This window comes from Tachysurus fulvidraco, chromosome 24, assembly GCF_022655615.1.
Source record: "Tachysurus fulvidraco isolate hzauxx_2018 chromosome 24, HZAU_PFXX_2.0, whole genome shotgun sequence".
Taxonomy (NCBI): domain Eukaryota; kingdom Metazoa; phylum Chordata; class Actinopteri; order Siluriformes; family Bagridae; genus Tachysurus; species Tachysurus fulvidraco.
In genome coordinates this window covers 13,917,948-13,933,739 of record NC_062541.1, presented here as the reverse complement: position 1 = coordinate 13,933,739, position 15,792 = coordinate 13,917,948, and the positions used below count along the sequence as shown (strand labels likewise).

The following is a 15,792-nucleotide window of genomic DNA, read 5'->3' as shown; positions in this document are numbered from 1 at the left end:
GGTGTGGTCTAGCCCGGAATTTGAATATTTTTTCAATATACTACACAAAATTGATCGCGTTGACATCAGAATCCTTTTTGGATTAATTTACATTCCAGAATGATGAGAAAGATTCACTGTACTTTAACACCCTGCTTGCTGCTTCAAGACAAGCTTGTGTTTCATTTTTAAAAGGCAATAGAATGACTTTCTCTGGTAGATTTCATTTTAATAACGATAGGGAGCGTTTATCTAAGAATGATGAAATATGTGCAATTAACAAGTAAGATCTGTCACTAAATGAACAGAATTATTGTCTTTTAGAGACCCCAGCAGCAATATTCTTTCCTGTGCACAGTGTGTGAACTATACAGGGGCAGTTTAGAAATAAGAACAGGTTTCCTTTGTAAATTTTGGGCCAGTCTGTTCATAAATATAGTAGAAATATGTTTTTTTTTGGAGCTCAGTAAGGCAGTGTTTAGGTTAGGTTATAGAAGCAAACCACTGACAAAAAAACAAAGAGTTTGTCCCTATATCATTCTGCTCATTCTGAATAGCTCATAATTAATCATTCATTCATTTTCTACCGCTTATCTGAACTTCTCGGGTCACGGGGAGCCTGTGCCTATCTCAGGCGTCATCGGGCATTGAGGCCGGATACCCCCTGGACGGAGTGCCAACCCATCTCAGGGCACACACACACACTCTCATTCACTCACACACACTACGGACAATTTTCCAGAGATGCCAATCAACCTACCATGCATGTCTTTGAACCGGGGAAGGAATCCGGAGTACCCGGAGGAAACCCCCGAGGCACGGGGAGAACATGCAAACTACACACACACAAGGCGGAGGCGGGAATCGAACCCCCAACCCTGGAGGTGTGAGGCGAACGTGATAACCACTAAGCCACTGTGCCCCCTCGTGATTAATCAATCAACAATAATTCATGTTTAGTTGCCTCCTTACTGTATATGATCATATATATCATACGTACTATATGCTAAGCATTCCTTTATATCAGCCTTTATTTAGAACAGCTTTCTAATTGTGTGCAAATACCAGCTTTTACTTTCTGCTTAAAAGGAAGTGTGCTAATAAGCAATAACTCATAAGCCACAGTCCTTAAAGGGAACAAGCTTTCGTTAATACTAGTTCTTCTAGATTTCTAAAATGAGATCACTGGTACCGCCAGGTACTAAAAATATAAATGTGAACCCTGTAATAAATCATTTAAAAGAATGTTATCACAAAATTCAATGGTCAATGGTTTCTGACGTCAATGGTTTTAAAGGGACTATTGACATGTACTGTACATAAATTGGTTTATTTAATTGCTGTTTTTTGTGTAAAATCTTAAAATAGGGGAATCCTGTGTTGTAATACTAGCTTATGCACTCTAATACAAATTCCCAGACTGTTATTTGTTCTCAGTCTGCCTCCGCTTACTCCATTTACCTTTTACAAATCATATCCAAAAAATTACCTGTATCTGAGCTCTTAAAAAAAAAAAAGATTATTGTTTATACAATGATGGATCTCTCACCCAGCCATGACAATAAAGAAGTCCAGGCGATTCCAAGTGTCTCCAAGGTAACACTTAGATCCAAAAATCCCCAGAGCCATCATCTTGATAACCATCTCCACAGCGAAAAAGGCAAAGATGCAGTCATCAAATGCCTGTGGACACAATAACACTGTAATTACACATAACCAACACGACGAGGCAAAACAAGAAGCTGTTATTCTTCACTTTACCAGGAGTACATCACTCACAGGGTCTACACCAGGCACAAACCAACAAAATGATTATTTTTTAGTCAAAGAAAGAAGTACAATCGTTATCAGCCAGCATGTAATACTGTAGACACTGTAATACTGTAATACTGTAATACAGCAGGATGCATTAAACAACGTGCCAGTCCTGAGGAAATGAGGAAAGGTGTAGGGAAGTTATGGGCAATGTGGCTCCTTCCTGTGTCGTCCGACTAATTCCTACTGATATCGCTGACCCAATGTCTGCTTCAGCACCATTCCCACAGACACAATTCCCCTGGAGGTCTAATGGAGTGTCATGCAGGGCCATAGGGAATCACACTAGAGTTACACTAACAACATGTCTTTTGGCTTCTACTTGTCATTCATGCCCTGTGTAGGATGAGATTTCAAACTTAATAAACACTAAAAGGAATCTTCGTTCAATTAACATTAGAAACAGACAGTTGGAGCAATATCCAGTACATTATAGGCAAAACAAAGAGGAGAATAAACCCTGTAATCATGTCATCACCTATATGAAAATCTATGAAAAGATCAGTGCTCACCTGGAGGATGATGCACCACTCAGACTGGCACGCGACGTCCTCACAGGGCTGGAACATGCCCAGGGTCACACAGTTCAGAAGTATAACCAGCATGCTCACATGCTCGAACCAGGTGATCATGAGTCAAGGAAAGATATCTTTTATATTTAGGTTTAATTACAAGTTACATTACAAGTTAAATTGCTCTTTTAAGATTTAGATTACAATTAAATTCATTTAAGAAACGTCAGCAGACCCGTTTCATTTCATAGTGAGTATTCGGTTGCGATGAACTGCCGTGTTTCTCCCTTCTGCAATCTTAATTACAAAAGTTCTAAAGCACTTATTAATTAGAGAGGAAACATTTTTCATTAAACAGAAATGAGAAATTTCATTATGCTTCACTATGACTGTTTTTTTTTTAGTTACCGTATGCAAAATGAAACAAAAGTGCCTAATTTATTCTTTCAATAAAATGTTTCAAAGACAAAGTAGGAATTTTATATAGCGATCAGTTTAATGTAAACAGAAGACATGGACATGGAGAACTGCACAGTTTATGTTTCAATCTTGATCACCAATTTGTCAATTAATTAAACATAACTGATGGTGATACTTTTGAGCTGAGTTAAAGTGTTGTTAGATATCAGTTTGTCCTGTTTATTTTTTTGGCTCTGCAGTGATATGATGTCACATCCACCTCGTGGGTATACTCATGTATATCCACCCCATGATAGAGTTTAGATCCTAAAAAATAAAAGTAAATCTCCAGAACCACCACCACTGAATTAATTAAAAAAAGATATTTTGGTTTTGAATCTAATTTTAATAATGATAATGTTGTTGTTGTCCTTCAGCTGCTCCTTGTTCGGGGGTTGCCAAAGTGGATCATATGATTCACATATTTTGGATTTGGCACATGTTTTTATGCAAGATGCTCTTCCTGACAAAATCCGCCCATTTCACCCACTGGCACTGAGAGTTAACCCCTGAGTGTCTGGGTTGGTTCCCAGGCTGTGGCGATGAGACAAATGGACACTATTTTTAATCCTAAAGCACGTGTATAATATAAAATGTGGCAAAAGGGTTGGGGTTACATTCTAAATGTAAATTCTCACTTACACCCTTTGTGTGTGGAGTTTGCATGTTCTCCCTGTGCTTAGAGGTCTTCCTCTGTTTACTACAGATTCCTTTCTCAGTCTTCATGCTTTGTAGGCTTATAGGCCTCGAAATTGTTGGTGTGTGTGAGTGTGCAGCCTATCCAGGATGTCCCACACCTTGCTCTCAGGTTTTCTGTGACCATATGTCAGATAAGCAAGTGAATAGGATGCATGCTGTTAAACAATTTCTTGAATTGGCTGAGCAATTGTACTAAATAACTGATTTTCAGTATTGTTTACAACAACAAATCAAATCTTTTTACAATGGCTGGACAAAAGGGTACATTTAATTATTATTTGCAGTTACCCAGTAGTATGTCAGACAGATGACATAAAAATTAGCAGGATTTTTATCTCCATTAACCAACTCAAAAGATAATATATATATATATATATATAGACGGTGGAAGGAGTACTTCGAGGATCTCCTCAACCCCACCAACATGTCTTCCATTGAGGAAGCAGAGGCGGAGGGCTCGGTAGTGGACTCGTCGATCCCCCAAGCTGAGGTCACTGAGGTAGTTGAGAAGCTCCTCAGTGGCAAGGCACCGGGGGTGGATGAGATCCGCCCTGAGTACCTTAAGTCTCTGGATGTTGTGGGGCTGTCTTGGCTGACACGCCTCTGCAACACCGCGTGGCGGTTGGGGACAGTGCCTCTGGACTGGCAGACTGGGGTTCTGGTCCCTCTGTTTAAGAAGGGGGACCGGAGGGTGTGTTCCAACTATAGGGGGATCACACTCCTCAGCCTCCCCGGAAAAGTCTATGCCAGGGTACTGGAGAGGAGAATTCGGCCGATAGTCGAACCTTGGATTCAGGAGGAACAATGCGGGTTTCGTCCTGGTCGTGGAACACTGGACCATCTCTATACCCTCACCAGGTTGCTGGAGGGTTCATGGGAGTTTGCCCAACCAGTCCACATGTGTTTTGTGGATCTGGAGAAGGCATTTGACTGTGTCCCTCGTGATGGCCTGTGGGGGGTGCTCTGGGAGTATGGGGTCCGGGGCCCTCTGTTAAGGGCTGTCCGGTCCCTATATGACCGGAGCAGGAGTTTGGTTCGCATTGCCGGGTGTAAGTCAGACTTGTTCCCGGTGCATGTTGGACTCCGGCAGGGCTGCCCTTTGTCACCGGTCCTGTTCATTATTTATATGGACAGGATTTCTAGGCGCAGTCTGGGGCCGGAGGGAGTCAGGTTTGGGGACCACAGGATTTCGTCTATGCTCTTTGCAGATGATGTTGTCCTGTTGGCTTCTTCAAATCAGGACCTTCAGCATGCACTGGGACGGTTTGCAGTCGAGTGTGAAGCGGCGGGGATGAGAATCAGCACCTCCAAGTCCGAGGCCATGGTTCTCAGCCGGAAAAGGGTGGCTTGCCCTCTTCAGGTTGGTGGAGAGTTCCTGCCTCAAGTGGAGGAGTTTAAGTATCTTGGGGTCCTGTTCACGAGTGAGGGAAGGATGGAGCGGGAGATCGACAGGCGGATCGGTGTATCTTCCGCAGTGATGCGGTCGATATACCGATCTGTTGTGGTGAAGAGAGAGCTGAGCCGCAAGGCGAAGCTCTCTATTTACCAGTCGATCTACGTTCCTACCCTCACCTATGGCCATGAGCTTTGGGTCATGACTGAAAGGACAAGATCGCGGATACAGGCGGCCGAAATGAGTTTCCTCCGCAGAGTGGCTGGGCGCACCCTTAGAGATAGGGTGAGGAGCTCAGTCACTCGGGAGGAGCTCAGAGTAGAGCCGCTGCTCCTCCACATTGAGAGGGGTCAGCTGAGGTGGCTCGGGCATCTGTTTCGGATGCCTCCTGGACGCCTCCCTGGGGAGGTGTTCCGGGCATGTCCAACCGGGAGGAGGCCCCGGGGAAGACCTAGGACACGCTGGAGGGACTATGTCTCTCGGCTGGCCTGGGAACGCCTCGGTATTCCCCCGGAAGAGCTGGAGGAAGTGTCGGGGGAGAGGGAAGTCTGGGCATCCCTGCTTAGACTGCTGCCCCCGCGACCCGGCCCCGGATAAGCGGTAGAAAATGGATGGATGGATGGATGGATATATATATATATATATATATATATACACTGACATCTTAGAAATTTACTTATGTTTAAATGAATTACATAATTCATCTATTAATGTTCCTTAATGCCATGCCCTACTAAACTACACAAAATCCTGGTCACTAATAACAACCTTATTAACTTGCAAATTAATTTATTAATCTTATTAACTTGCAGACACCGATGTAGACACCGATTAAAAATACAGAACTGTCATGCAATACTGGTAATAGCATGCATAATGAAACTAAGACACAGCCATATACAAGTATAATGAAATTAATGCAATGCAAAGAGAAAAAACACTTAACCATGCAGCTTTTACATGGGCCCTTAGCTGATTTGTTCAGGACAAAAGGTTTCTGTCATTGTCATTAGCATGACTGTGGTTTCTTTGGTTGTTTGAAATGGGAGAAATCATTAGCACCAAAATAGGCCACCAATATCTTGGCTATCATTGTGTATGACCTGCAAAAACAGGGCCTGGATTTGTCATAACAATACAGCAGGAAGACCTGCAATCGGTTAAGCTACAGTGATGCACGTACTCTTTTATGACTGAGTATGATCAAAAATAAATACAGTCCCTCAAACTATAGGAACAGCAAGGCTAATAGATAAGAGATTCAAGTTTAGGTTTTCAGCTTTTATTTCCAGGGACTTACAGCTAGCTGTGTTATGTTAACACTAAACCTTGATTCACGCCATGCCTGTGCCTTAGTGACATCATCTTTTCCAGGCTTTTACTACAGTATCGTTCAGATGTTGTTTGTTTTGGGGGTTCCTTCATTTAGTCTCTTTTTCAGGATGTAAAATGCTGCTCAGGTGGCCAGTTTAATATTTTACACTTTTTCCCCTTATAAAATTTGTTTGTTGAGTTGACAGTATGTTTTCGATCATTGATTATTTCGATCATTAGATCTTTTGGTAGAAGCCTTTATTTGTCACATATACATTACAGCACAGTGACATTCATTCTTAGAGAGTTAAGGGCCTTGCTCAAGGGACCAAAAATAACAGCTTGGCAGAGCTGGGGCTTGAGCCCTGATCCACTAATCATCAACCCAGAGCCTACCACTTGAGCCACCACTGACCTTTTGTGTAGTTCCTTTACCTTTACCAACCTTTGGAGGTTGTTGGTGATGTCACTGATTGTTGTTTTTGGATTTTTATTCACAGCCCTCATGTTGTTTCTGTCATCAGCTGTTGTTGTTTTCCTTAGCCAAACTGTTCGGTTCTGTTGCTTACTGCCCCAGTGGTTTCCTTCAGCACATTCCTGACTGTTGCTATGCCCAATGCTTTTGCAGTGGCTCTGATTGATTTTCCCTCTTTTCTCTGCTTCAAAATTGCTTGCTGTTTTCCCCATAGAGAGCTCTCTAATCTTCACGTTGGCTTATCCTTATTAACAACAAATGTCTAAGACCAAGACAATCTGTTCAGACCTACTTATTGTTTAAACAATCAGTCTAACAGGATGCACCTCTGTAACGAGAAACATCTGTTAGTCAAATATTCCGAAATCTAAAATAAACGTTTTAAAAGCTGAAGTTCGAAACTCTCTTATCATATCTATCTTTTGAACTCAAAACCAAATGCCTTCACGCTGCAGCAAAAACTGCATGAACTGCCTCTCCGATCGTTTCAGACATGCTCACAAATCCACTTACACGTACACAGACTAACTAAGTACACAGTAAGACCTTGTCGTTCCACAGCACTTCACATTCTTGCAAACATCACTGCTAGAACACTCCAAGGAGGCAATCAGTTTTCTAAGGGCTGAACGGCAGCACCGATCTCATGTTTAATGCAGACCTGATCTTCTAAGTGGAGTACATCATGTTGTTTGCTATTCTACGGGCAGATGAAAAAATCTGAAAAGAGCTGGCAGGCTAATTTCATTGAGCCATGCCTGAGACTGGGAAGGTTAAAAAAAATTAGACACTGATGAGAAGGAGCTCTAATCAGCATGAATACATTAAAAAAAAAAAACGGTAGATGTGGTCAGTCAGATTCAAGAGACCATATTACATAAAGTGTAGATAAAAATATTAAATTGCTTAGTATTAATGTAAATCAATTACATTAGGAAATGTCATGAGGACATAAGGGAATTTATGGGAATTATAACTATAGGATTGCATTAAACATTTTGACACGTAGTAGAGTAGCACAACATTGTAGGAATGTCGTACTGGTAAGCTGACAGTGACCGACATTTGAGCCCCAGCACAGGTGAGAGTGCAGTGTTGGATTTTTTCAGAGTTTTACATATAAATAAACGTGTTAAAACACTGTGTTAATGTTCTATCATGTGAAAAAGACATAGACATTTGAATGAAGTACATTCATTGAGGTTTTTTTTCAGTGTATGGGCATGAGGAAAGGGAAAGAAGACTGACAGAAAGAAAGAGAGAAAGAAAGAAAGAAAGAAAGAAAGAAAGAAAGAAAGAAAGAAAGAAAGAAAGAAAGAAAGAAAGAAAGAAAGAAAGAAAGGACGCCAAATAGTAAGCTGAAAAAGGTACAAGCCTCAGGTGCTTCAGCCTCTCAAGCAGCATATTGTGAAGAATACATTATTTTATGGTTAGAGATTGACATTAAGACTGCCAGGGAAGTCTCTGTTTGGTTAGGATGAGGCATGAACACTCTCTCTCACACACACACACACACACACACACACACACACACACACACACACACACACACACACACACACACACACACAACAACCAGCCCAGGTTTTCCCTAATACACTTCATATACTATTTATTAATATAGACTTCCTCTTTCCAGTGTAAACAGAGAAATGCAGTTTTAGTTCAATAAATCATGACAAAGGTTAACAGACGTAAAGGGCAGGCAGTGTAGCCTGGTTCCCTTGATGCTACTGACCACATTTTAAGAAAGTCACACAGACAAACAGCAGTCAGAGTTGCTTAAATTGATGATGTGTCACTGTGTTGGAAGATGGTTTTTTTTTTTACAACAAGACACCATTTCCCAGTTGTCTGATCCCCATCCATCCATCTCCTTAAAAGGCCAACAGGAATGCAGTACTACCAAAATAAGACTTTCCCAAGCACTAACTCACCCAGCTTGTTCGTCTCTGAGGAAAATCTATTCTCTGTATTCGTAACTTGTTTTCTTCTTTCTCTGCCTCATTCTGTTCGACCATCCTAGTGTACATGCACCTTTTCAAAATCAATTCGTATTACACAAAATTGAACAGACGAGTTCATATCGCATAAATTAACAACACATATGTGGCAAAAAAAAAAGGAGAATGTTGAGTTCTGTTATTAGACATAGTGGTATTGATTTAACCATAAATACATCATTCTGAAAATCATGTTATGGTCATAAACTAAAAAAACTATATAATGACATTTAATACATAAATATGATATTATCCATAGACCACTCTTGTAAAATCCTGAGTGTAAATGTGCATGTGTCAAATCAAAAGAATAAAAAAAATGCATTATTTTATTTGGACTAATCAAAATATACAATAAAATATAAAACAGATGTTTTCCAGTGCCCGTGTAGTCACATGATGCAAATTTCAGCAGTAGATACAGTTTTTTTTCATTCCTGCAATCGCAGCTTCATGCTTCCTGCCAATGCATCTGGTTCAAGTGCTTTTCATTAAGCTGAGTGTAGAAGCCATATTGTTAAATTAAGATGAATATCATCTGCTTGATTAAACAGGAGTACTATAACTAATGTGATCATTTGTACTGTAGGTATAATACTGTATTGTTCTTTTTGTTAAATCTTTGTTGAATTCTACTGCTGTTGAAAAGAAAAGAAAAGAAAAGAATAAAACCTCTTTTTTTTGTTAATAATTTCAAACCCTGATTGGAAATCACCATTTCAGTCATTTCTAGACTTTATAAATCATGAGAAATCAGAGACATGAACAACATGCAAGTGACTTTAATAGCCTGAATGAGCCACTAAGAAACTTGGTCTGTGTAAGCAGACTCAATACAGAGAACTTTCTACACATAAATACTGATCTATACTTCCAACTGAAGTTGGTGACTTTGAATATGGTCCTAACTAAAGTTTTTTAAAGGTGCATTTAAATATTAAACCCAGTAAATAGAACCCAGTATACAGTCCAAAATGGAGCCACCTTGAAGCCAAATGCAATATAAAGCAGGACAATCTGTACAATAGATGTCCACATTTTGGCCAAAATAGAAATAATTGTGCTTTCCCTCTGTACGGTGCTGTAGCCTCTTTATCACATCTAATTGCTGTGGGCTGCGTATTTAGGGAAGCAAAAGTGGGGCTTTGTGTATATATGTGCATGTTGATGACAACCTCCCATTTTACCTCTATTAGGGTCAATTCAGAGAAAGCACTTTCACTAAAAGGCTGCACAAGCAAATTGATTTTGATAGCTATAAATGTTTTGTCTACAAAAAAACACTCTCGATGGCCCTTGAAGATGCCAAAAAAACACTCTCGATGGCCCGTGAAGCAATCATTCCGGCGAAGAAGTGGGAGAAGAATCCAGCAGGCTGTAATGCTATCCTGCTGTCCTGTGAACATCTGCAATGGATGAATCTGGAAATATGTCTTTGTGGCAGAACGAACCTTTCTGTGCAGCGTCGGCCTCTCCGGTCAGGAGGTAATGACTGACACGCTAATGCTTGATTCATGTTAAAAGTGGTACTTTTAGCAATAAGGTTAACATGGTAACATGATAAAGTATCACAAAGAGCAGAGATTCATTTTATTTCAGCTGGGTTCATGTCATGAAAATTATTAGTTAAAGTAGTAAAGGCAAGACTCAGTAAAGAATAAATCATCAGTGGAATAAATGTACTGTACACATGATAGGGGATGATGTGAGGTTTTGGTTGCACTGTTTACAGCTGTTCACTTATCGGCTTTAGAATTTGTACTTTGTTGCCTTTTGCAATAACTGCATATGAAACCAACAATGAACATATCTTGTAGGAACATGTAACCTCATGACCGACAAGATTGCTAGTCTAGCAGTGTTTTTCAGGCAGTGACTGGGAAAGCCGTGAGCGTGACTGAGTCTTACAATGTAGGCAACTCATCATAAAGTCATTGCACTGCTTCGAGCTGCGCAGTGCTCCATGCCATTTCATTAGAGGGCAAATTCAATTAAGTTTATGTATAATAACATTCTCTGACAAGGTCAGAAAGGACGAATACACTTCAGTGACAAGCATCATCAACATAGAGGAAATAGGAAGAGTTGGGCTTAAGTCAGGACTGTGCCCATGGCTAAAAACCTCCCCTGTCAGCTCAGCACACGGCTCCAGCCTGAAGGCTTCTAATGGCAGCCAACAAGAGAGATCTCTCAGTCACTGCCCCCGCTAGCAGTCCATGGTGAGATCACAGTGAATACTCATCAAACAACATCAGTCTGCTGTCTCATCTTGATTCCCAGTGTTCCTAATTTCCCAGATCTTCACATCTTTCATCCCTGTTTGGCGGTGGTATCATGATACGATAACGTTCTGCTTCCTCTGCAGAGGAATGATCTGCCAGATGCCATCTTTGTTTTTGTTTTGCCTTCTGTTAACCGCATCATGAAAATTAATTATTGTAATATCAGAGCTAATTTAATATTCTGGCCATTGTCCAAGAAGTGCTGTATACACCTTTAATTAATGTCACCTTTAAATCACTTGGCAACATTTCATGGCATTAAAAAGCAATCAGTTAAACAAATGTGGAATGATGTTTAGCCTCACTCTGTACCAGCTACATGCCAACTCTAGTGAGTGATAGTGACCACCACCAAGTGTTGCCTGCAACAAATGTCAAGTAATATATCAGTGGATACAGTCAGGACAGAGCAACAATAACAGGCAAGCATAATAGTCATACTGTAAACCAACAATTTAGCTGAGCTAAGCCAGTAATGAATCTGCAGTGTAAATAAGCAAGCATTATGCAATCGGTAAGCACTAGATCAGCCAGAACTAGATCAGAAGGAAGACAGACACTTAAGGACACAATACAAATGTTAGCAAGGCTGTGAAAGGTTTCAAATGAACAAAGACAATACAATCTCCTTATAAAATATTTCCTTGATAATAAAGTGCTGAGAAAATAGAGACCTTTGGAAAATAAGCTTTTTACGCTTATTTGACTGCCTTCTACTCAAAGCACTTAAAAGCCTTACATTGTGCAAAGAGCGTTCTGCTTAAGGTAAAAAAAAAAAAAACCTCTACAAAAACCGGCAGAATAAAATCTAGGAATTAAAAGTTTCCCTAAGAATTACATATAAAATATAAAGTTAAACGTTAATACAATTACATTATGAGCACACTTGCAGCTTACTTTAAACATTAGTTTAAATTTACAATACAAAACACGATGGTTAACCGGAGTAATAAATATCAAAACTGTTAAAAACCATGGCATCCTGGAGTTAGCTATGGTGTTATAAAGAAGGTTTCCTGATGTCCTAACCGATATGGATTATTGATCCCTCATCAATTACCAAATTATCCCTCATCAATTACCAAATGATGCTCAGAATCCAATCATTCATGTAAAAGCTGTTCAATCTGTTATGCAATAAATCAAAGCAAGTTCATGAAATATTACTTTTACGTGAACATACTTTTAGCCTATTCCTTACGTTATGACAAAACTTTACCTTCGTAAAATATGATGAGTTCAGTTTAGGCAAACAGTTGGGAAAAAGAGAGGAGTGACATAAACGTGAACATTTTCTAGCTTTGTGTACAGTACAGATGCATCGTGTGGACTTGACACTGGATGAATAGCAAAGCTAAAGAGGTGTGGGCCCTGTAGATACAGCAGGCTTCAGGTTACAGATTAGCCTTCTTCTTTGTTCTAAGTAAAACTGTGTTTACAGAGGACACACACACAGGCAATTAAACAAGCTCTGTGTGATGGAGCACCACTGTGTCCTTGAGCTACACCACAGTTCTGTCACCTGCAGGCTGAGCCAGCTGTGTATACAGGCATCAGGATTGTGCAGGTGGCCATAAACATTTTTACATCGAAAAAACAACTGCAATTATTTTAGCTACTACCATAAACACCTTTGGATTTTAAGCGTTTAATGAAAAGTGGAAATGGATGGCAGCTTAAACAGAAGTCTGAGACAACAAAAGTATCGACAGTTCAAAAGGACAACTGACATAAAGACAACAACAAAACTACCATATTGCTCATCATGGATGACGTACAGTAGTGGCACATTTCTTCTTTTTCAGGAACAGAAAGGGCAGCAGGTGATTTAGACCAACTGCCTGCACTGGGAAGTAGCTCAGTGAGAAAGACCAGTGAGGTGAAAATAAGAGGAAGCACATACTGTATTAACACTCCATCAGTGAAACTACCTGAGATGTGTTTCACACACAAATCTGTCCTGGCAGAACACTGGTGCACCAAATGTGGCCAAACACACGTCACTTAATAGCTCGGGCAGAAAGCTAGGGCACTGAAACAACAGTCATTGTTAATTGATTACACTCAATAGATGTTGGTGATATTAGGATATTAGGAGAAAACAAACAGGGCTGTATCGATTTCTCTATTATTCATCCATCTTATGTAGGCCACAAGTGTTTTAGGCTGAATTTTATGGCTTGTGTATTAGGGGACTGCATCCAGAGTCCAGTAAAGCTGCTTCATAAAAATATCTGGAGTAAAAAGCATTGTACCACTCCAATGAGGCCTGGATAATCGTCTCTGCAAATAACTTCTACCGAATGCATTCATTCAGATTCAACTTACATAACAATAAAGTTGTATGAACAACTTCATCTGTATATGAATGCTAGTGTCTGAGAATAATAGCGGGCAATTATAACTACTGTCGTTGCGACTCCTGACTGTCCTGACATCTGACACCAGAGGTCATCATCCACCGGATACTGAACTATCATTACGGTTAGCTTTCCATTGTTCTCTTTTCCATTTTCACCCATAACCTCAAGGCTTTAGGATGCAGGTTTGACATCATGCATTTGATGGACTGAATGGCCATAATTTTTCCAGGAGTTATTTACATCTCAGGTCAATGTGAAGCAGATAATGCAAACGTCTTCGCTTCGGTGACAGACGTTTCTACGAGAAATAATATTAAAGTGTTTTTTGAGACACTGAATGTAAAAAGACTGAATTTTTATATAAAGGCAAAAATGAGAATCATACTAATTCTGTATATATGTTAAAAAGCTATAAGGTCCATCATTCCTATTGTTTGCCTCATAATTTTATGTTTTTATTCATCAAGCAATTAAAACCATAAAGTTCATCAAAGATGATGTAAAGTTAGCAAATCGACCAGTCTTTCAATCAACTTTAAAAGTACACACATGTGAACTGTTTAAAAAGCAGACATTTAAACACTCCAGCTACGTAACATATTCTTAGCTCCCTAACTAATTTTTTCTTTAGACAGCATTAATCCTCATTTATGAAAAGCAACGAATCTTTGGAGGTGTTTTCATCACTTCCCATCACTGAGACCATTACTCTGGCATAAATCCACTGATCCGTCACTGCGGATGTCTTAACGTAATAATTTTGTAGTTGCGATCTTCGTTTTTCTTTTAAAGCTTTCTGTAACTTCGCAACATGTAATGATTATAACTAATTTACTGCATTTTGCCTGAGAAAAGGAAAGAAAGTGAGATCATTAGAGAATACAAAGTCTAACAGGATCGCCGAGGTAATTAGACGATTCAAAGTTGCTAACTGAGCAGTGTTAAGTAAATTCCCATCTCACAGCAGTGAAAATGCTGATGGAACATTTCACTGTAATCTTTCTGCATTTTTTAAATCCAACACAATGAAATGCCAGTGTCACCTCAGAGACTTTGCTTCATTTGGTTTTTAACCACACAGGAAAAATGTGTTGATTTTTTATTTATTTTTTTTATTTTTTATTTTTACCAGGATTACAATTTTTATCCGGTCATTTACTCATACCATCTCTTTTAATTGACATCCAGATCGCTGTCTTTTAAGGCAAGTACCTGCTGTTAAAAAATCAAGGGACAAAAATGCTGATGACTGATGAAGCAGCCTACCACAATATTATGTAACATAAAACAAAAAGACATTTTAAAAATAAACAAATAAAATGAAAGATTAAAACGGTAATTGTTGGAATTGAATCTGTCAGATTAACCCATCACTCTGAGAACATGACTGAGTTTTTTTTTGTCTTTTAGATTTCCCTTTTATTTTCTCTGCACACTTATTTAGACTATCTGCGTTTTTAGCGTTTTATATCATTTCGTTTTATTATTCGTACATGTTGTCATAATAAACCTACCCACGTTTTTATAAAAATAACATATCGCATTTATATTGCTACTCATTGCAGTATGCCTTGCGGTAGACTAATATTAAGACAAACTAGTAAAGCTGTGATGTGTCACATTACGGATCCGCTTAATATAACACACCCACAGAAATCTGACCTGGAATCTTTAAAAGCTCACAGAGAACATTGTTTTTTAGTGGGAATTGTTAGTAATTTTCATGTTGCACTTTTATAATATCGGTATATATTGTGATAACTTTGAACAAATGATATATTGTACAACCCTCATCCTACCACACCAGGCTGCTCAATGACTTCTAAGTGCAGCAGCGAATTTAATGTGATTTTATTCAGCTTCAAATTTTAACATGACTCAAGGCAGCATTACTCAACACGTTCATAATCGTATATATTTAAATAGGTCACCAAGTCAAGGACCCAGTTTCCCCAAAATTAACATATAGTCAAGAGCATCTTAAATGGTTATTCATAGAGTATATTTTAATGGATTTGAAAACTCAGTGTGACATCCTGAGGCAAGTTTATTTTGCATTCAAGTTTAGTATGTTTCCGTATTTATTTAATTTGAGGATATTTTGTTGATTTCTTAAGGTGTTATCTATTGTTTATATTTTTAGATTATTTTGATTTTATCTGTTGATTAGGAACGATGAGAGATAGGGAGAGAGTGAGAGAGAGACAAACGGACACAGAGAGAGACAGAGTGACAGAGAGAGAGTGAGAGAGAGAGAAACAGGCACAGAGAGAGACAGAGAGACAGAGAGAGAGTGAGAGAGAGAGAGACAAACAGGCACAGAGAGAGACAGAGAGACAGAGAGAGAGTGAGAGAGAGAGACAAACAGGCACAGAGAGAGACAGAGTGACAGAGAGAGAGTGAGAGAGAGAGACAAAGAGGCACAGAGAGAGACAGAGAGACAAAGAGAGTGAGAGAGAGAGAGACAAAGAGAGTGAGAGAGAGAGACAAACAGGCAG

The 15,792-nt window shown here is 39.4% G+C and overlaps 1 protein-coding gene across 4 annotated transcripts in view; it reads right to left on the bottom strand.

The window, feature by feature from the left end:
• cacna1ha (calcium channel, voltage-dependent, T type, alpha 1H subunit a) overlaps window positions 1-15,792 on the bottom strand; it is an 80,402-nt gene that overhangs the window by 37,211 nt on the left and 27,399 nt on the right. For all 4 annotated transcript variants that reach the window (XM_047808055.1, XM_047808057.1, XM_047808056.1 and 1 more), the window contains exons 3-4: window positions 2,307-2,418; window positions 1,529-1,662 (exon numbers count right to left, since the gene is read on the bottom strand). In XM_047808055.1, coding sequence (XP_047664011.1) covers window positions 1,529-1,662; window positions 2,307-2,418 — 246 coding nt within the window. The remainder of the gene's footprint in view (window positions 1-1,528; window positions 1,663-2,306; window positions 2,419-15,792) is intronic.